The sequence below is a fragment of the Coturnix japonica genome, chromosome 1 (assembly GCF_054131305.1).
Source record: "Coturnix japonica strain WE chromosome 1, WE-NBRP24, whole genome shotgun sequence".
Taxonomy (NCBI): domain Eukaryota; kingdom Metazoa; phylum Chordata; class Aves; order Galliformes; family Phasianidae; genus Coturnix; species Coturnix japonica.
Window position 1 is genome coordinate 88298376 of NC_140663.1, and position 22599 is coordinate 88320974.

General features: G+C 36.5%; 1 protein-coding gene across 15 annotated transcripts in view; it reads left to right on the forward strand.

Moving 5' to 3' along the window:
• The window catches only part of ROBO1 (roundabout guidance receptor 1), a 692513-nt gene that overhangs the window by 598304 nt on the left and 71610 nt on the right, over positions 1 to 22599 (forward strand). For all 15 annotated transcript variants that reach the window (XM_085547220.1, XM_085547240.1, XM_085547251.1 and 12 more), the window contains 3 exons: positions 1110 to 1230; positions 8020 to 8158; positions 9452 to 9579. In XM_085547220.1, the coding sequence (XP_085403346.1) occupies positions 1110 to 1230; positions 8020 to 8158; positions 9452 to 9579 (388 nt within the window). The remainder of the gene's footprint in view (positions 1 to 1109; positions 1231 to 8019; positions 8159 to 9451; positions 9580 to 22599) is intronic.

The following is a 22599-nucleotide window of genomic DNA, read 5'->3' on the forward strand; positions in this document are numbered from 1 at the left end:
TCAGCTTTCAGTAATTTTTAATTGTTCAAATGTTTCTGCTCTAAAGCTTATTTTCCATCTGTGCTTTGAAGAGGATTTGTGATGATTTCTTGAAGAAATTCATAAAATAGTTCTTGCCAGTGTTTAAAATTTGTGCAAAATGCACAGTTGTGTCAGGGTGTAAGGGCTTTGGAGAGGATTTTCTTAAATGCCAAAGTCACAAAGGAGCACAAGTACTACTGATTGTCAGTAGGACTTAAGCTATTAAGACGTGTGAAAATCACAGCTTCCAGTTTACATGGATGTGGAATCATCAGCAGGTTCAGTAAATTCTTGTGATGTGCAAATACATTTCTTAGTTACACTCAGCACGTTCAATACTGACGTTTTAATTTCTGCACATATATCTGAACATATAGGTATTCCTAAATAACTATGGAAATAGTTCTGTAATTGCTTTTTAAAACCCTTTTTATTGATTAATTGAAAGTAAATTGTATTCTGTGATTTAGGGATAGGTAAAACAAGAAAAATATAGGTAGATTATCAGCTTAAGTTATGCTCTCCCCTCATGCTTACTGTTTCAGGAGGTTAACAATCTAAAAGTTTCAAGTTCTTCAAATATGTGCATTTGCAGGTTACTTTTTATTATTGTTATTATCCATACTTGAAATCCCCATTAAACTTAAAGCATTACTAGGCTGTGGATTAAAAAGGATGCATCTTTAATGTTCTCAAACAATGAGTGCCAAAGGCAAAAGAATGAATTTTGTATGCAATGCTATCTATGTTGCACCTGCATGTTCATTTATCTCAATAACTGACTGTCATCTTTGTGTGTGTACATCTTACAATGATGATAAGAGACCAACACTGCTCAAGATGTCACGGTTTCAAGGATAGATTTCTAGCTGCAGGCAACTTGTGCAAAATATAAAGAGTATGCATATATTGAACACCCTCTTCTTGTCACTGACCACATTAGATCCTTTTATGTAGTTTCACCCATGGCTTTTATTTATTGTTTTCTTCTATACGTTCCTTGAGCTTCAGTATTTTTCAAGTTAATAAATACTGTTAAATCATTCCTTCCTCTTAAGTTATTTTCTATTGTCCTTGATTTGTCCTAGATCAGAGGTGGAAAACTTATGATCACATACACAAGAAAGAATGATGCTGGCAAATATGTTTGTGTTGGAACAAATATGGTTGGAGAACGTGAAAGCGAAGTTGCAGAGCTCACTGTTTTAGGTAAGAACTCTCCTTTAAGTCTGTGTTAATGAAAATGTCCACAAATATGAAAATGTCCAACTTTGTTTTTCCTCAAAAGCCTTTTAATTAAGATTTTTCAGTGTTTATCATACAATCATAGAATCTCCAAGTTTGAAAAAGACCTCCAAGATTCTCTAGTACAACCATCTGCCTACTACCAGCATTTCCCAACTAAGTTACATCCCTTAATACCATATCCAAACATTTCTTGAATACCTCCAGTGACGATGACTCTACCACATCCCTGGATGAGCCTGAAAACCCTTTTAGAGAATAATTTTTTTTAAATATCCAGTGTGAACCTCCCTGATGAAACTTGAGGCCATTCTTCCAAATGTTGTTATCGTATCTATTGTCTTTAGAATATGTCTATTCTAAAGAATGGATAGCAATTACATTCACAGAATCATCTAGATTGGAAAAGCACTTTAAGGTAACCTTGTCTGATCATCAGTTTATGGCTTTGCAATCATTCTTGTTTTGTTGTACTTTCATATTTGGTTTTCAAACCAAAAATAGTGCCAGTGTCCCTTGACTGGGTCCTTAATATACAATAAGACCAACAAAAATACAAGTGACATCACTAAGAAGAGGCTTATTTTTTTTCCTTATTGTTGAAGCAAATCAGTTATTTTAAATTTCTTTTATTATTTTATTTTATTTCTGATATCCAGTCTAAAGCTTCCTCAGTCTGTTTCCTTCTGTACTATCGCTTGTCAGTTGAGAGAAGAGATGAACACCCTCTTTGCCGCAAACTGCTTTCAGGTAGTTGCAGAGAGCAGTGAGGTTTCATCTCAGCCTCCTTTTCCCCAGACTAAGTAGCCCCAGTTCTATCAGCCAATCTTTATTTTATTTTCTAGTCTTTTTACCAACTTCATTGGTATTCACTGCACACTCTTGATTAACTCAGTATCGTTTCTGTAGTGAGGGGCCCTAAAACTAAACACAGTATTTGAGGTGCGGTCTCATCAGTATCATGTACAAGGGGGCAATCACTTCCCTAGTCCTGCTGGCCATGCTATTTCTGATGCAAGCCAAGATTCCATTGGCTTTTGTTGCCATATGGACATGCTGCTGATATTTGTTGACTAGGACCTCTGGGTCCTTTTCTGCCAGGCAGCTTTCCAGCCACACTTCCCCAAGACTATATTACTGCATGGGGTTATTATGACCCAGATGCAACACCTGCATTTAGTTCTTTTGAATGTTATGCAATTTGAAGTGTTGTATCAATCCAGCCTATCCAGATCCCTCACCAGAACTCTCTTACCCTCAAGCAGCTCAACTCCCACTCTGTGCTGTCTGTAAACTTAGAGTACATTCAGTCTCCTCATCAATATAATTTATAGATTTTAAACAAAACTAACCCCAACACTGAGCTCTGGGACACATCATTTATGACTGGTTGTCAAATGGGTTTAACTCCACTTGCAGCAACCCTTTGGACCTGTCCATCCAGGCAGACTTCTACTCAGCTAACAGTACCTCTGTCTAAGCCATGAGTAGACAGGTTCTTCAGGCAAAAGCTGTGGGAAACTGTATCAAATACAGCCTTGCTAACTCCAACTAAACTACATCCACAGCATTTCCTTATTCTACTGAGTGGATCATCTTGTCACAAAATGTTTTTGGGCTGGTCAATCAGGATCTCTTTCATGAATCTATGCTTGCTGGGCCTGATTGCCTCATTGTCCTGTATATGCTGAATGATTTCACTCAGGCTGATCTGTTCCATGACCTTCCCTGGCACCAGGCTCAGACTGACAGTCCTGTAGTTCCCCAGATCGATTTTTCTGCCCTTCTTGTAGACGAGTGTTACATCCACCAACTTCCAGTAAACTGGGACATCGCCAGTTAAAATATGAGGGCTGGTAAAGTATAGAAGGTTTGGCAAGCACTTCCACCAGCTCCTTCAGTACCCTTGGGTGGACCCCATCCCCGTAGATTTGTAGATGTGGTAGGTTACTAACCATTTTCCCATAGATTATTAAGGTTTCATGCTGTTCTTTGCCTTTGTGTTGAAGCTGAACGGGCTGAATGCCATGAGAAAAAATTACTTTTACTAATAACGACTGAGGCAAAGAAGATGTTTAGTATCTCAGCCTTTCCTTATCTCTTGTCAGTATGTTTCCATCATACCCAATAAAGGATGGAGATCTCCTTAGTCCCTCTTTTATTGTTTATGCACTTATAAAAACATTTTTATTGTCTTTTACTGTAGTGGCAAGTTTAATTCTAGCTGGGTTTTGGGCCTTATAATTTCCTCCCTGCATAACATCATGACATTTTTTGTAGTCTTCCTGAGTTGCCTGCTTCATCTTCCAAAGGTCATAAACTCTATTATTTTTCATGAGTTCCAGAAGAAGCTTTCTATTCAGACATGTTGATCTTCTTTCCCACAAGCTTTTCTTTCAGCACATAAGAACAGCCTGCTCCTGTGCCTTCAAGATGTCATTCTTGAATAATGTCTGGTCTTTGTGGACTACTTTGTCCTTCAGAACTGCCTCGCAAGGGACCCTGTCAACCTGGTCCAAAATCAGCTCCTACAAAAATCCAAAGTAACAGTTCTGCTGACTGCAGAACTTTTAATTCAGTTTTAAGGTCTGTCTTGTCAGCTTTGCACTGTCATCTGTCTTCACTAGTTTTTAGAAATATGATGCAAGCAACTTGAAGTCTTGTTCAGATTTTTATATGAACCAGTATTTTCCTTAATAAATGGAGCTTGTATGCCATTTTTAAACTGTTGAGTTCAAATATCCGGCAAGATAGTGTGATAACTTTTTAGAAGCTAAAGGAGACTTCATTTGATTTACATTGGAAATTTATCACTAAATAGCCTTTAAAAACTTCCAAGCAAAATCCAAGATTGAAAGAAGAATGTATTTATATAAGTAATCTGGGCTCCTACTCAACTGTAATGGTATCAGCCTACTACAAACCAGAGAATCACTATATGAACTGTTACATGTAAGTTATGCTGGAAAATATTACTCTTTCTGAAAACTTATAAGAGGGACTCAGTAGAGAGATATTTCTTTGAATTTTACTCCATGTGGTTTTCTCTTCAAATATAATTCTGATATTCATCCTGGATAAACTAGTGAGCATTTCTTTCAAAAAAGGACAAGCTTGGACTGTCTTATCAAGTCCAACTTCAGATATAAGTCAAAAAGCATGAGAAGCATTCTGACCTCATATATTAATATCTTTCAGCATAAATCTGTTTGTGGTTTTTTGTTATCTGGAAGTTGAAATTTTGCTTTAAGGCCTGCTTTAGATCAGAGGGAGGATTATAAGCCAGAGTCTGTAGCATTAGAAAGTTTCAAAGTGTTCCCTGCTCAACTTCCCTTGCATTTACCAAAAAATTGTCTGACAAAGATAGACACTCAAACTAGTATCAGTGCAATTCCTTTAACCACTTGAATAACAGTGTTATGAATAAGCAGACAAAAGCTCTTGTACTATTACTCTTTTGTAGGGAAATGAACTAGGGAACAGTATGTCCCAAGGTTCAATTCTGTTCAACATTTTTATCAATGTTCTGCATACAGAAGCAGAGTGCATCCTCAACAAGTCCGCTTATGATTCTAAACTGGGAGGTGCTGTTGAATCCTTGAAGGGTTGAGAGTCCTTGCAAAGTGATTTAAGTGTATTGGAACCATCAACAACAGCATGAAGTTCTTCAAAGGAAATTCCAATCTTGGGACAGAGTAATACCTGCCATAGGCACAGTATAGATGATGAATGAATGGAGAACAGCTCAGCAGAAAGAGATCTGGGTGTGCTGGTGACAGCAGGCTCAGTGTGAGTTAGTAGTGTGCCCTGGCAGCCAAGGGTACAAACCACATCTTGGAACTGTATTAAAAAGAGGCAATTCTCTTGTGTTGAGCATTGGTGTGGTCTCACCTTAAATATTGTGTATAGTTATGGGCTCCACCATACAGAAAGAATGTTGAGACCCTTGAGAGCATCCAGAGGAGGGCAACCAAGCTGATAACAGCACTGAAGGCATGTCCTGTGAGGAGAGGCTGAGGACACTTGGACTGGCCAGTCTGGAGAAAAAGAGGCTGAGAGGTGACCTTATTGTCCACCATAGCTGCCTAAGAAGGGGCTGCAGAGGGAGGTACAGGGCTCTGCACTTGGGAACTAATCACAGAGCATGGGGGAAGGGCACAAAGCTGCTACAGGGTAGGCTTACACTGCACACTGGGATTCATTTCTTTAATGTAAGGGTGGCCATACACTGGAACAGTCTTCCTATAGGGAGATAGTTGAATGCCTGGTGCCAGTCAGTGTTCAACTTCCAACTGAGCTATTCAATTCTGTTCTCTTCAGTGCAATCCTCAATACATAAACATATAATATTCAATACGTTAAAAGGAATTAAAGATTAATATGCAGGAAAATGTAAGGATTGTAGAAATACTTTTTTCTTCCTCACTCCAAATACATTACTCTGTTGTTATCAATTCCACTGTCAGAGGACAAAGCTAAGATATACAAAATATGCTGAAACTGCATATTGTAGCTGATCTTGAATCCCGAATATAGATCTCAGTCTCGAGATGGGTTTGATGGGAATCTGAAGAGGAAGAAACTGTCTTTGGGCAAGTATTTCCTAAGTACTTGCAATACAAATTGATCAGGCACACAGAAGAGACTGCATTTTATATTGGAAAAAGTTTTTCTGCAACAGTAATCATTTGACCAAGTATGTTGTCAGTTCATACCTCCTTGGTTTTACATTACCATCAGAAATTATGTAAAACAGAACCTTAAAACTCATTGGGCAATCATATCTTTACATCAGATTTCAGGAGTCATAGTAAGATAAAATCTGACAGTGGGACAATTGTTCTGTGATGTTATTCTAATTTAATTCTAGCGTTTTTGATATTATGGCTGTATTGTGTCCAAATGAATATATGTATTTTGGGGTTTCCTTTACTGACCTTCTACAATGAAATCTTGTGTGGATCTTGTCATCTTGTCGCATAATCTAATCTTTATTATCAAGTGTTGTAGATTGAAACAATGCAGCGTTGTCCGTATAGTTTCTGATTGTGTTGGGGAGTTTTTTATTTGTTTGTTCCTGAATGTTCACTGTTTGGTTTTTTTTTGTGTGTGTGTTTTTTGTTTGTTTGTTTGTTTTTCCCATTGGTCAGCAATCATATTCTTACCAGATTGGTCCTTTTTATTTTACAGAATTAAGTTGAATATTTTTTCCCTTAAGTATTCTTACTGTGATTTTTAATCTGGTATATTCAGATTGCATCTTTATTGAACCTATAAGAAAATAGATGCATGTATGTATGTCTATAATTTTTTGTTTGTTTGTTTGATTTTTCTTGTTTCAATTTTTACTTACTGAATATGAAACAGGGCTTTTATTGACAGCATAAAGATCAGCCTGCTGCATTGTCTGTTTAGTATCATAAAGCAAAACAAAGGTAAGTTTTCAGTGAGACAGGTGTCCTGGATCTGGAAATCCTCCAGACTAATAGAAGTCCTTTCATATGGTTTTGTGTTGTGTTTTCCAATTCAGTCCTTTTTAAACCATTTATTGAGGCTTTATAATGTTGCATACTAAGAATATGAAGCTGTCTTTTCTCCTGTCTGGTTCTTTTGTACTCTTGTTAGAAATATTAGTGTATTTTTTTTAATATTTTCAGTTCCTCATTGTGCCAGTGGCTTCAGACTCTTCCAGTTTTAGTGGGCTGATATGTATTTCATTAATGTGTACATGTCTAAGCATGTAGCAGTCTTCTCAACTCCCTTAAAGTTTTCACAGCTTCATCTGCATTAAGCAGTGGAACATGCAAAGCATTCCCATTCTCTCATGGACACCCTGTTGTCATCTGATGCTGCCTTTCCAGATGAGTAATTCCCGGAGTATCTCAGTAGTTGTCAAAATGCTTTTCTTTCTTGTGCCTGTGCAAACCTCACTGTCCCCCCAGTGTAAAAATCTATGGATAGCACAGCATCATAAAGCTTCGGACCCTGCTGTAGGTAGAAAAATGTATTCATTTCTTTCCTGAAATTTCCAGCTTGTAGAAGGGTTGCCACAACAGTATGGCCTGTGCTGAGAAATGTATATCTGACTCTAGTGAGATAACCCCCTAGAACTGGGGTAATCTATGTCCTACCATGTATGTCATGAATAACAGCAATGTTTGAGAACCAGAATTATGGAAAAATACAAAATCTTTTTGCTTACTTTAGATGTGCTCATGAAAGAAAAATGTCTCTTTCTAAAGTAGCAGTGGAAATATGTCCACCAAAATAGCTGCTGCAGAGGTGTGCAAGCATCCTCATAGAGATACTGTGCCAGAATCTAATGGGATAGTATTTAGTTTGTGCCCCCTGTTTGAAGCTTTGCAGTGGATAAGTAGTCATTTGTCTGAGGCCTTGGAGTAGGTCCGCTTCTTTCTGAGGACCTGTACATATTCAGATTAGCTGTTTAAGTTGCAGTTTCCTTCAGTTACATTTGATATTATGATATATAAGAAAGAAGACTTTGTTTGGATCCTGAGGAGAATAATACTAGCTGCCTACATGGCTACAGAATGTGTCTACTGGCTGAGATCTTATCCCAAGTCTAGGAACCAGAGGAACAGTGGTAGAATTAGCTCCATTGGATTCATCCCACTCTTTCCATTGCTCTAACAAGTGGAAGTTAGGGAAAATCACAGTTTCACAGTTCAGGCACAGAACTGCTGGACTAATTCTATTTATTTATTTATTCATTTGTTCATTTTCCCCTTTTAGAAAGACCATCTTTTGTGAAGAGACCAAGTAATTTGGCTGTAACTGTGGATGACAGTGCCGAGTTTAAATGTGAGGCAAGAGGTGACCCAGTCCCTACAGTAAGATGGAGGAAAGATGATGGGGAGTTACCAAAAGCAAGGTATGTGCAGTAGATATGCAATTATCATTCTGTTGACAATTAGTTTGGTACATGACATAGCCATCTGACAGCTAGCAATATTTTTTCTTGAATTTAGATAGCCTAATGAGATATTTCTAATTAACACGGAGCTCTGAAATTATAATTTATATTAAAAATTAAGGACTACTTCTTCCAAACCTTCTGTTGTGACAACACACAAATGTAACAAAAAAGAACTCAGTTGAGTCAGTAATATTTGAAACAGATTAATTCTCTACCTGATAAGTCTTCTGTAATTATTAAAACTGATGGGGAATGTATAACAGATAAATTAGGTTACACCAACAAGAAGTATTGGAATTGCAATTGATGTGAAATGCAATATGGTAATGTACCAAGCAGCCTTGATTAAACCCGGTTTTGTTATTAAGAGTCTAACTTTTTTTCCCCCTGTATTTGCTGCAATTGAGACCAAAAAGTAATATACCTTATTAAAAGGGCACATAATTCTGTGATAGATTACTTAGTTATTTTCTTGAAATTACCAAACTTCACTTAAAAACCTGATGGGGACAGTGGAAGGGAATTGAAGAAGACACAGTATCAGTTGTCATTCAAATTCAGATTCCTGTTAATCTAGTCTGTAGCTTCAATAAAAGCTAGTGCATTTTTAAGAGAAATGTCTGTTTTCCTTGAAGAGAAACACATTGACAGCATTATTTAAAGAGGAAGAAAAGGTGACAAAAGGAGAGGAAATGGTAAAAGGCCACATTATTCTTTAAAAAAAAAAAATAATTGAATATTTTGTGATTTATCTTGAATTTTAAGTAATTCTCATCTTTCTGAGGACAATGTTTTCTTTTCAACCATATTAAATGATAATAATAAGTTATAATAATAAAGCAATATTCAATTCAGATGGAAAAATTATGGTGAAAATAATAACTACTGTTAAACTATTATCAAATTTACCTGTTAATAGAATTCTAACACTTACAAGGTTCTTCAGTAGAGCTTTACAATTGCATTACACTAGAGAAATTCTAGTGATGTCAGAGAAACTGATCAGTGCTGGAAATTAAATCATAAACAGGTTTGCATATTTATAGATATATTTTGCTTTGAAAAGTTTGTTTTTACGTTCTTGATTCATAACAATTTACAAATACAGGAAATGGATGAATAAAAAATTCCAATGGAAAAACATTGTGCTCTTACCCTTTATAGAAGTTGTACAAGGTTCTGACTTAGGTCTTAGTTTTTAGTTCTGTATTGCTTACCTTAGTTATATTTTACTATGTATATTTAAAGATATGAAATCCGTGATGATCATACCCTGAAAATCCGGAAAGTTATGGCAGGAGACATGGGATCATATACTTGTGTAGCAGAAAACATGGTTGGAAAAGCTGAAGCATCGGCAACACTAACAGTGCAAGGTAAGAATATTTCATTATGTATTGCTCCAACCTGCAGTTAAGGGAAATGGGTTTCATATGCAGCAACTTCTTAGGCTTGGTATAGACAGACTAGTAGAGTCTGGGAGCAACCCAAGTAACAATGTAAGCACAGTTGATAGTTATGTAGTATCTCTGTGCTGCACTGTAAAAATGTATTGCGAAAATATAGTTTTAGTTTAAATTGTACTCTTAAGGAACAAAAGAATTTCAAACGTAGCATTTCTTGTAAGCAGACTTCATGTTACTGGGATGGGGGATTGAGTACATTCTGAATTTGTGTGATCAGAATTATGTTACGTACCATCTTTGTATCTGAAATGCTAATGGAAAGAGTAAAACCAGTTGTGTCAAACTATTTTGCTTTAATTTTAGCTTCAGGTATCTGCTGAACTTTTTCAATTAAATGTAGTAAAGAAGCAGTGAATGATAGATGTGTGTGTGTATCTTTTAATACATTAACCCAGACCACTGGAATTTCTGTTGCTTTTTCATTATAAAAGCATAGCGTAGCACTACTGTTTCTTTGTAAGATAAAATTCAGCGGAACTCAGTGAACTAATATGTATAAAAATTCTTCATTGCCTTTATACACACAATCCAGATGTTCGCTATTCAGATAATCCTTCTCTTCCTTTCCTGGCTAGCAGACAGGCAATGATGTCATACTGAAGCTTTTTTCTTCTGCACACTGATGGTCCTTCTGTCCTTTTTTCTGTTTAGAGGGAATTAGTCATTATGGAGTTCAGGGGAAGTATAGGCTTAGAAGCATTTTATTTAGTAACAGACCTTTCTTTTGACACATTTACTGTAGCAGGAAAGGTCTTGTCCTTAACCTGCTCCCCTTTTCCACTAGAAACATTTGGTGTTCTTAACACCTGTAGCTGTTAGGAAAATACAGGAAAGAATTCTTTGGTTGAAGCTCTCATAAAACCAAGAAATTGGAGATATTGTCTTCCATTAGGCATCATGTTTATATATCAAAACCAACACCTTATGTTTGAAAAAAAAAAAAAAATCAACTCTTATGCTCAGCATTTTAAAATAAAAGATTAACAGATGAGCAGTAAGCAGTTTATTTAAAAGAAAAAGGCTGAATTCTTTTTAACATGGCCATTTGTTCTGAAGATCATGTCTTACATCAAATGTTAATCTTTTAGAATGTTAGCATTAAGAAAAATCCCATTATAACTGATTGAGTGGTTACCTTTCAGGAAGTAAGCTATCAGTAACCTTAATCCTCCTTATTCCTATTCAAATAATATGCAAACACATTCTGTTAATTCCATCTGGGTTTATGGTACTACTCAGATATGAAACGACAAGTTTATAGCTGTTAGAGATATAGAATGAGATCTTCTGAATTTAGATAAGAAGACAGTACCTCTCTGGAACGATATTGTAACCTAAGTCTTGATTAATCAAGATTCTTGAGTTATGTTATTTTGTAAGTACTTATATTATACCAAAGATATTTACATAGTAACAACTTTGCTCTGTGGATATTGTCATAAGATTTCCCAATCTGAATGGATTATTTCCTGATCCATTTTTCTGCACTGATATGTCTGTAGAATGAATTGATATGAGAAATCTTAACAGGGGAGGCCAATTTTTAGTTTTAAAGGCAGTAAATTATGATCAAAATCCATTTATTGGAGTGTCCAGGAATCCTAAGTTTATGGAAGAAAGTAAAAAATAATAATAAAGAAAAGATTCCCCTAGGAAACATACATTTTTCATTCCTTTTTATTTATTTATTTATGTATTTATTTGTTTTATCATATTTTTCCTCCTCTTTCTCCTGCTTCTCTTCTCATAGTGCTCTTGTTCTTTTCTAATCAAACCTTTCCCTCCTGTGCTTTCTTGTTCAAACCACATGTTTTTCTGAAGGGTCAGCTAATTGCCTATACTACATCCAGAGAGGTAGATTTGGCCCTCTTGTTTCAGTGCTTAAGGTGACCTTGATCATAACAGCTTTTTGAAGAAAGCATTGTTTTTGTTTCTCCGAGTTGTATTTTTTTTAGGTTAATTATAAAAAGAAATGCAAAGACACGTCTTGTGGACTTTTGGTATGTGTTCGGTTGACTGAGGAAAAATACTTAAGTTCAGAATTATTTTATGCTGAATAGAAATATTTCCATTACATGTTTGTAAATAGAGAGCTGTGCTACAAATCATGCCCTCAAAAGTTGAATCTGCCACCTGTGTGTCCCTTTTAAATTCAACAAAGGACAAAGAAGGTTGGTTGGTTTGTCTGTTTGCTGGTGATGTTTTCATACCAGGTTGCCTTTCAAAGAGAGGAAATGTTAGTGGTAACCCCAGAAGATGTGTGTCTGTTTTAGGAGAGGAGCAGTCATAGTCTGACAAGAGTCCATGCAGTCAAACTGCTGTCCTGAACTAAACATGATATAAAGCAGAATGTACTGAGCTGTGCTCTTGAGGACACTTCTCAGGACTTAGAATCAGTGGCACTGCTGAAAAGATAATAGGTCCTGTGCTCATCATTTCTCAGGCCTCACACACTGATTGAAATGTGTATGTTCTGCAGCCCAGGATTATCTAGGGTATTGAGAGGTGGAGATTGTGACACTGGCTAATTGAGATACCCAGGTGACAAAGGATGTGTTGACAAGAGGCGATTAACAGTGAACCCAGTGTCTCACCAGGGAGCTAGCCAGAATCTAGCAATACTTCAGAATTAGCTATAGCAGAATTGAACCTTCAGTTCCTCGCTGACCCTGTTTGATCTGGCAGGCATTGGGGTACAGAGGATATGCCCTACAGTGCTCCATACAAGTGTACACTGCGGCATCTAAGCTAGAAACAAACTTTCCCTGTATCCACAGACCCATAATTGTCAACTGAGATGATTCAACTGTATATAATGGGAGGCTAATGGTAGGAAATATAGAATGTCAAAGGGATATTTCCATTCCAGTGTTGTTCCTGCTTATGGCACCAGCATCAGAGGTTCTGGATATTAGAATCAGTATTTCCCAGCATAAAGATGCCAAATTTGGGGAATTATAAGTGTTCCTTCTATCTGAGTGAGGCATAGATACTGTTTTTTTTGTTTTTGTTCTTGTTGTTTTCAGTTTCACTACTGGTACTAAACCAAGTTCAAAGTCTGAACCACTCACTTAGGATTTTAATGTTGCAGCTTAAAAGTCATTCCATTCTAAAAGCTGTTTGTCAAGTTATCTCTTTCTTCCTGAAAATTTAAATAGTTAAGCAAATTTAATCCTGGTGTTGTTTACATTTTCTTAAAATTAGAGAGCTGCAGTCATCTACTTTCATTTGGTATCAATATTTAGTGCATATGTTAGGCATCCGTAGACCTGCTGAAAATTCATGGGAGAGTTTTGTTCAGGAGATGATTAATTATTAAGTACCTAAATCAATACAAGCTGCCAGGAAGCAGCCTGGAGTACAATACGTTTTATTTTACCGATCTGTAATAAGTAGCTGATGTGCTCCAGCAAAGGGAAATGATGGCCAAAAGTGTATCTCTGGATCCACTGGATTAATGTCTTAGTCTCTAGAACTAAGCAAATCGGTTATATTTATTGCGCACATATGTAATATATATGCAAGACGCTTTTAATTTTTTTCATGGAGATTATGTTTTGCTTAGTTTTATATACAATTTAATCCTGTTTTCCTGAATCCTGAATCCTGTTTTCTGAAAATAAACAAAATTACCAAGAATACATGCCTCAAAACCTCTGTTCTAAAAAAGCATTCATTTTACCATTAGTGGAAATAGCAATAGGCCTTCTTCAACAACATGCAAAATTCACATTTAATCATAAAAGTGCTTCTAACTTAATCTTGCAGTGAAAAGTTTTACGTAGTTTTAACTACTTTCACTTGTTTTTCTCCTGTTTACAGTACCTGATTAGGATTTTTTATTTTTTTTAAAATCCATTTTAAAGATAAGTCTATAATTTATGCTGAAATGAAACTTACTCTCTGAAACCACTGGACATTATGATTCCAGAGGAAGTCCTCTTATGCTGTTGGACAAGAGACCACTGTAGCAGTGACAGCATGGTTGCTGGTCATCAGGAAGAATAAGTTACGTAGGTCAGTTGGAGCGGTCTTCACATGGTGGTGTGTTTTGATTGGTCACCAGTTGGTGGTAGTAAACAGCAATCCTTAAAATTACATTATTTTTAGCTCCTTTTCCTCAAACACTGAATGTGAAAGAGCTAGTGATATTTGCCCTGCCTAAAACACACCTACACATGCTGAAGCAGTAACTGAACGCTGAATTGTAAATGTTCAAAGGCACTGAACATATTTAATGCTGTCCACTTGGCAGGAAGATAGAATTCCTGAGGAAATCAGTTTGGCAAATTCTTATTTTGCAGTGGTGATCTTTGATATCAAGGCTGTTTCATCTTATGATGTTATTAATGTTAAGGTCAACAGAAATTGCCTTAAAATGACATGAACTTTCCATAAATGACTTCTGGCTGTGATTTTGCTGGGCAAGTCAACTGACAGGGAATTTTAATTTGAAAAGGTGGCACATGTATCAGGTCTGGAATTTCCTCCACCTTCTACCCCTCCTTGTGTAAAGTTGCTTCAAGGCACAATATAGAGACATTTATTTAATTAGGTTTCTGGATAGGGTTAGGAAAACTACCCTGAATGAAAAGAAACAGGATTTTCTCTTTTATCTGTCAGATACCATATAAATGTTTCCGCTGTGTCAGGCTTCTGGTGCACATCATAAATTGGTGTAAAAGTAATTGCTCTATAGGCATCTGAGATGCATACCATACATTAAAGTAAAAAAAGAAAAAAATCTGATTTTTGTGACTTTTTTTTTAGTGCTGTTGTGGTATAGGGTGCCTAATATGTGTTCCACTGAATGCTTCACTGGGTTGTGGGTGGATTTAAACAACTGATTTTTAAAGCAAGGATTTGGATTTAAATTTGAAAAATTATACTTGTGTACTTGATCTCTCTTTATGCCGCTTTTTCTACTTTTTGAAGAACTTGTTTTTAAGCAGTGCACTCTTGTACATCCCCATGAAGGAGAAAGAAAGGATAATGACTGTCTTGTGAAGATTAGGGTTTTTTAATTAATAAATTTCTGGCAGGATAAATGAGAGGAACAGTCTCTTGTGATTTGTATGGCTTAAAGGGATAGCCCTTTCCCCGTTAATTACTGCTGTAAACTATGACAGTACTTCAGATTCCTATCAATGATCTGAGGAGTCTGACTGCAATCTATTTCTTGTGAGGGATTATAAATCTTAGAAGTTAATCAGAGGGAAGCGAGGAAACTATCTCAAGAAGAAATTAGTGCCCTGAAGGTTCTTGTTCTACTGATGCAAGCGATGAACACTGAGATTCCTGAAGCATTTGTAAAACTCGGGGAAAAGGAACCAGTAAATAGTTGAGTGAAATTTAAAAAAAAACAACAACAACAAACAAACAAAAAAAAACAAAAAAACAAAAAAAAACCAACGAACAAACCCGCAGAATGAGAGAGATTTACCATTGCTTCAAATCCATGTAATATATTTTGATAAATAACTGCTTTTATGGCTTTTCAGTTTATAACTGGACTTTTTTTTATTTATTTTTTTTATATTACATCCCATAACAATTAATGCAATTGCTTACAGGGAAGTAATGCCTTAAAACTTTAGAGAACCATTAGTGCAGTTTAGTGCTTTGAAACAAGAAATTGAGACAGATGTTTCTGAGTGAGTAGAACAGGAGTCCAAATAATTTGGAGGAAGATTACTGCAGAAATATGTTGAAGCTAGAGCTTTTCTCCAGTGGAAAGGGTTTAACTGAGGCCTCATATGAAGTGCTGCATCCAGGCTGGGCCCCCAGCACAGGGAAGCTTTTGGAAAGGGTCCAGAGGTGATGAAGATGATCCAGGGGCTGAAACACCTCTCCTATGAAGACAGGCAGGAGGAGATAGGCTTGTTCAGTCCAGAGAAGAGAAGGTAACTTGGAGACCTCATTGTAGCTTTCTGGTATTTAAAAGAAGATTATAAGCATGAAGGAAATCAACTTTTTATGTAGGTAGATAGTGTTGAGACAAGGGGGAATGATTTTAAGCTAATGGAGAGGAGTTTTAGATTAGATGTCAGGGGGAAGTTTTGTACCAATGGAGTGGTGAGGTGCTGGATCAGATTGTTTAGAGAGATTATGGATGGTCCATGGAGGTGTTTAAGGCTAGGTTAGATGGGGCCCTGAGTGTCCTGATCTAGTGCTTGATCTAGTGGCTGGAAGCCATGCCTGTGACCATGAGGGACTCTGAGGTACCTTCCAACCCAAGATGTTCTCTGATTCTGTGATTCTATATCTTTTAATCTCTCACCGCAGAGAATTTAAGAAGGTAGATTTGAATACAAAAATTCAGAAAAAGTAAAAAGTAGCAAAGACTTTTTTGTAGCTCTTGCAATTTCTTAAAGCCCATGGCTAAGAAAAATTCAATCAATGCTGTGATTGCAATAGACAAAGTAGCATTTTACTGCAAGTTGTTGTGCATAGGGATTTGGGGATTTATGTATAAAATTAAATAGATTAAAGGAATAATAACTTACTTTGGTTATTCATTAAATAGTACTTCTGCTAAATGCTTATTCTGAAATAAATTTAGGCTTTATTAAATTATACTAATTATCTTTTAAAAGGTAACACACTTTGTTGGCCGTTTTGAAACCAATAAGTAATTTTTGTAAGGACTTGCACACTGATTATAATATGTTCCTCTATTTTTGTAATATTATGTACATAATTAAAATCAGTCATCTCTGTGAATTAGTTCTAGACAAAAAATACTGACTTGTAACAGTGATGTGTTCAAACATTATTATGTTAAGCTGTCTGAGGCACCATTTGAGTCGATGAATTATGTTGTGTTTGAACACTAAAATAATTCATTGTTAGATGCTGAATAACACTCAAGAACAAATATAGGTAATGAAGTATCTAGCAGTCTTTATGTGCAAGCTATGTCACTTAGTAGGCTTAGTATCAGGAGCTTCCAGCACAAGAAAAAACCTGCTTAAACTGATAAACTTCAAGTACTCTCATGTTATTCTCAGCAGAAGAAAAATGCACACTTCTTTTGTCCCTATGACCATACATGAATTCCTAAGATTTGGGTTGATTTTTTTATTTTTTTTTTTAATTTATTTATTTTAAATTTGATTCTGGAATAAGGTGAGAGAAGTGAGAAATAAATAAATAAATGGTCTGAATGTACATCACCTTGTTTGTTGTATCATCCTAAATACCCAGTACTCTCTAAAAACAGCCCTGAGGGTCATTCTCTTCTCTTTTTCATCTTTCAGTGGCTTGTAGGACTTCTATTTACTCAAATGGAGCAGCTGCTCTCACTTTTGAAACAGTTAAGGTAGCACATTGATTCTTGGATCTCAGAACAGAGGAAAAAGTCAGCCAAGAGTTCTGCTTCAGTCCAGTCTTCCATCAGCAAGATCTGATGACCTTGTCTGTACCTCTTTTTTGAGTTATTGGGTGCTTGGATTGTGTCATTTTCCCTCAAAGAGTGTAACTAACAGAAATAAAAATAGAACCTCAAAACTTACTTGCTAAAATCCCTAGACAACCAAACCTGCAGCAATACTTCATTTCAGACTACTAGTAATTTTAAAAGCATTACAGTCTTTTGGCAAAGGTGAACCACTACTTCTCTGTACGAGAAACAGACAGTATATTTTTATTTTTAATCATTATTATTTATTTTTGGTTTTGCAGATTGTCTTTAATTCTCTTGGTAGCTTATTCCCTGTTCAACATGCTTAAGAGTAAAAATTATTAGTACCTAATGGTTATTGCCATTGTATCGAGTTCTTAAATGTTGCAATATTTGCTATAATTAAAAATTGTTAATGCATCCTGAATACCTTGCAGATAAAACATCAGAAAAGTAAATTCGGATGTTAGCGTGCCATTTGTAGACTTCAGTTGCCTGTATGTGGGAATGTGTTGTCCCAATAGTGAGAGAAGTACCTCTTTCATCTGGCATACCTTACTGAGCATCACCTATAAAAAAAAAAAAAATCTGCGGAGGTTTACTGTCTTTCCATTTTTAGTGTGTGCTTGGAATCCATTGATCAGAGGGCTCGGGCCACTTCTCGCAAACAGCTTTAACTTGCTAGAAGATGTTCACTATAGACTGAATACCTTTTTTAAAGAAGAAAACTCTGCTGTCATAAACAGCTTGGGAAAAAGAAATTACATTCCATTTCCTTTTCCATTCTACTACCTTTTATTATAAGTAAAAAATGCAGTGGATAGCTTCTAAGAATTCTTCAAATAGTATCCAGCCATCATATTCTTTTTGTACTTCTGCAAAACTTATTTAAAATGTGTCTATCTCTTTTCACTCTTTTAAAAGGCTTTAGTATAAATATTTGTAGGCACGACTACTTAGATTACAGCAGTGCCTAAAATTACCTCCATTCTTTTTAAACAGAGGGGAAGACAACTCTTCTTCAAAAGGAAGCACCTGGGGAACAGGACTCCATAGTTTACTGCATTGCTCCAGTTTTAAAATAGATGGAATTAAGCCTCTCCTAAGTGCTCCCACTAAATTGGGTTTAGTTTATACGATGTTTTAGGAAGACGAAGAACAAGGTAGGGGGAAGAGAGAGTAGGAGAGGAACTTCTGGAAGGACTTAAATCTTTCCCCTCTCTCTGCCTTCTACCCCACATGTTTCAGAGCTCTCTTGTCACGTTGAGTCGTTGACTACAGAGTTTATAAATGTTATAAACTGAGAGTATTGCATGAATTAACCTGAGAAGTGCTGCCTTTGAAAACCACACTGCAAAATCTCATTCCACATTTCTGATTTTAACATAAAAACCTTCATGACTCCTGCAGAACGAGAGATTGTGAACTTCTGATTTTGCAGCTGGCATCAGCAAAATAAGTTGCAAATAAAAAAATAAATCTTGTGTAAGTATATTGTGTGCACAGATTTTTGCAGTGGGTTTTTCTCCAGTGCATATATATATGTACATTCAGTTGCATAACCCTCTTCATCTTGAATCTTCAAAGGTATTCTTAGTGAAGATTTGCTGTGAAGCAAATATTAATATGATATAGTTTCACAACTAATAGAACACTGGATTTTACCACCTAGTTCAATCACTTTGAATTTAGAAGGAAAAAAAATAAAAATAAAAAAATCACATCTTAGCCCAATTTAAATTTTAAAGGCTATAGTTGTACTGTTATGACAAAGGAATAGTACTTGTTTTTTTCTTTCTCTTAGCGCACATTAACTTTACTGAGTCCACAGTCCCCTGTACTTTTTTTCTGGGTACCAAGTCATCAGGTGTAAGCCCTTGACCTCTGCTCAGTATTAGAATATATTTTGCTAGCATGGTCAGAGTAAACATCAGGATGGTTCAGACTCCAACTGCCTCATGGCTGCTAGCATGGAGTGCAGCAGGTAAGCATGAAGAGAAGTGAAGCTGGCTGTCCATAATGCCCCAGGGGTGACATGGCCATGTCAGTCACGGACCATGGTCAGCCTGCTCCCAGGCTACTGCCCAGCATGTAGCAAGTCTTCACTGTTCTGCTTCAAGGGAATGTGGGTTAATTGTAAACAAACAAACAGAAAGAAAGAAACAATTTTTTTAAAAAAAGCTTGTTGTGAAATATGTTGAGGAGCACAGCAACTAATTGATACTGGGATTTTACCTTTTCTGTGCACTAAGCTGAAACTTTACTGTGGGTTTTTAGATAGAATCATAGAATTACCCAGGTTGGAAAAGACCAAAAATATCATCAAGTCCAACCACAGCCTAACCGTAGTACCCTAACTCTAACACCCCTCTGCTAAATCATATCTCTGAGCACCACATTCAAATGGCTCTTAAACACATCCAGGGACAGTGACTCAACCAACACCCTGGAGAGCCTATTCCAATGCTTAACTACCCTTTCTGTAAAGAAGTGTTTCCTAACATCCAACTTAAACTTACCTTGGCGCAACTTGAGGCCATTTCCCCTCATCCTGTCACTTGTCACCAGTGAGAAGAGACTTGCCTGCTCTCACTGTAAGCACCCTTCAGAAACTGGAAGAGAGCTATACAGTCTCCCCTCAGCCTCCTTTTCCTCAGACTTAATTGGCCCAGCTTCCTCAGCCTCTCCTCATAGGGTTGATTTTCCAAGCCTTTCCTTCACTAGCATCGTTGCCCTTCTCTGGACTTGCTCCAGTACCTCCATGTCTTTTTTGTACTGAGGTGCCCAAAACTGAACACAGTACTCGAGGTGAGGCCTCACCAATGCCGAGTACAGGGGCAGGATGATTTCCCTAGTCCTTCTCACCACATCATTCTTGATACAAGCCAGGATGCCATTGGCCTCCTTGGCCACCTGGGCACACTGCTGGCTCATATTCAGCTGACTGTCCATCAGCACACCAAAGTCCCTTTCCATTAGACTGCTTTCCAGCCTCTCCTCCCCAAGCCTGTGTAGGACTGCCTGGGGATTATGTGACCAAAATTCAGGACTTGACACTTGGCCTTATTAAAACTCATGCCGTTAACCTTGGCCCATTGATCCAGTCTATCCAGGTCCCTCTGTAGTGCCTTTCTCCCCTCAGGCAGATCAACACTCCCTCCCAAATTGTTGTCATCTGCAAACTTACTGAGGTTGCACTCAATCCCCTCATCAAGATCATCAATGAAGATGTTAAACAGAAGCAGTGTCAGCACTGTGCCCTGGGGGATGCTGCTTGTGACTGGCTGCCAACTGGATTCCACTCCATTGACCACAACTCTCTGGGCGCGGATCATAACTCTTTAGGCCCAGATGTTCTAAAGTATTTCTCCTATCAGAAGTGTTTATCCTAATGCTCAACCAGCAGTCTTATTTTTTTTAATTTTATTCTCTTACCATTATAGAAAATAATCATCTATTTTTCCTCTCCAGTCATATTAGATTTTTATCTTCTCTTTGCTCATTTGAAGTTACAGTAGTGGCTTGTTTGTATAAACTTAAGAAGTACTTATCTGATACATCAGCAGCAACTCAAAACAGGATTTTTCTAGTAATCATAAATTTAATTAAGTATGATCTCTCTGTTGCTGGAATTTGGAATTGCTAGTCATCACTTTTGATTTGAAACATCAAAAATGCACATATAAACATTCTGCTTTATCCATATGGGGCAGTGGCATGCTTGGAGCCAGACTATTAGAGCGTTCCTCAGAAGTCTGTACCGCACTGTATCATATCACGCTTCATGCCCTGGGGCTACATACTCTGTAAGCATTCATGGCGAGTATGGCTGTCCCAGTCAGGTCTTATAAAAAGGTAAATTTGAGCAGAAAATCTGTTGAAATATATGTATTTTTTATATATGTATCTAGACTTTAAGAAATGACAACAAAGACTAATGAGGATGGGAAGGGACACACCCCGATTCTTTTGTAATGTGTCTGGTATAATTTTCCCATGTTTTTCACATTTTGTAGCTAGGAGACAGCTGAATGACAGCATTTATATCTTTTTGAGAGCAAGAGATTTTGGGCTTTGTATATTTATTCGTGGGAAGTAATACTGCAAAGAAACTTGCATATCAAGGTTATTGGGTTCTTCATATTGCTTTGATTAGAGCTTTACAATCACTGAAAAGGAGATGAAATGTCACATTGTCTTAGACTAACTACCTTAGTAATAGTTTTTGCAAAGAACCAATGTAAATTTCTCTTAGATATGTAGCAGGAAGGCATTCAGTTGACCTTGTTCAGATATTCATTCTCCAAGAATTTATGACATTTTCTGGAAAGCAAAAGGTTTCAGAGTTTAGCAGGTTTAACAGTGAAATATATTCATGAGCAGAAGTTGGCAACTTTTTAGCTATTTGTTGTTATTAGAAAAAGAGTTGAAAAAGAAAATCTTCAAACTTTATTAATATTATTATTATTTTAATGTTTAAGAGTAACAAGACTTGGATCCCTATGTAAAGCATATTAAAACTAACACTTCCTCTGCATGTACCTCCAATACCCAAACTCTCAGTACTTATTTTAGCCTCCTTTTTTCATATAGAGATTAACAGCTGAGTTCAAAAAGGTTTCAGTCATTCAGAAAACTGCAGTGTTTCATACAAATAACATAGCAAATAGCTGTCTCTGTTCTATTTCTATCACTTACTCTGGAGTTTCTCTTCTTACCATGTATAGTCTCATCCTGGCCAACCATATCATCAGTGCAAGCTTCTCAAGCTCTTCATCTCATCTCCTGCCAGTTTGTTTCTACATGCATTTTCAACCATTGGTATTTTGTGTTTGAACTAGGATTAATTTATCACAAAATTAATTGAAAGTATTCCAAATGTCATTGTGACTGCCTTTTCCTAGATTAATCATATGCTTAAGGATTTATTCAGAAGATAAAGACTGCCTATTACCTTCATTATTGCACGTAATTATTGACCTGTAGATTGTGGTTGTTTAATTTCTCTGCTGTAGAATTATACAGTCTTGCTACCTTTTATTAGCTTCTACATGCTGTAAGGGTGTCAAGTAGTTCTTGAATGCATAAAGATTTTCATTCAGATAATCAAAAAGGAAATACCCTGAGCTTAAATTGAAGTTATTAAGCTTGTGTCAGCTGAGTAGCAAGATACACTCTGAGAATCTATGAAGGTATTCACAAATAGCAATAGTAATAACAATACGTAATGAGTATTTAATATGCAGAAAAACTTCTGTTCAGTAATTAACTACCACCTTAAACCCCTGAGTTTCAAGAAGCACTTATGAGTATAAATGAATGAAAATTTCAATCACTTTACTCTTTGTGTGGTAGATAATTACTATCACGGCTTTCAGGAATGACATACTTGATTATTGTAGATTGTCCTGTACAGACTAGGAGAAAAAAAAAAAAAAACAAAAAAAAAAAACAACTCTGTAATGTTTACTTTTAAATAATAAGGAACTGATGAATTTTAGAGAATCACTTTGTCAACATTTGAATTC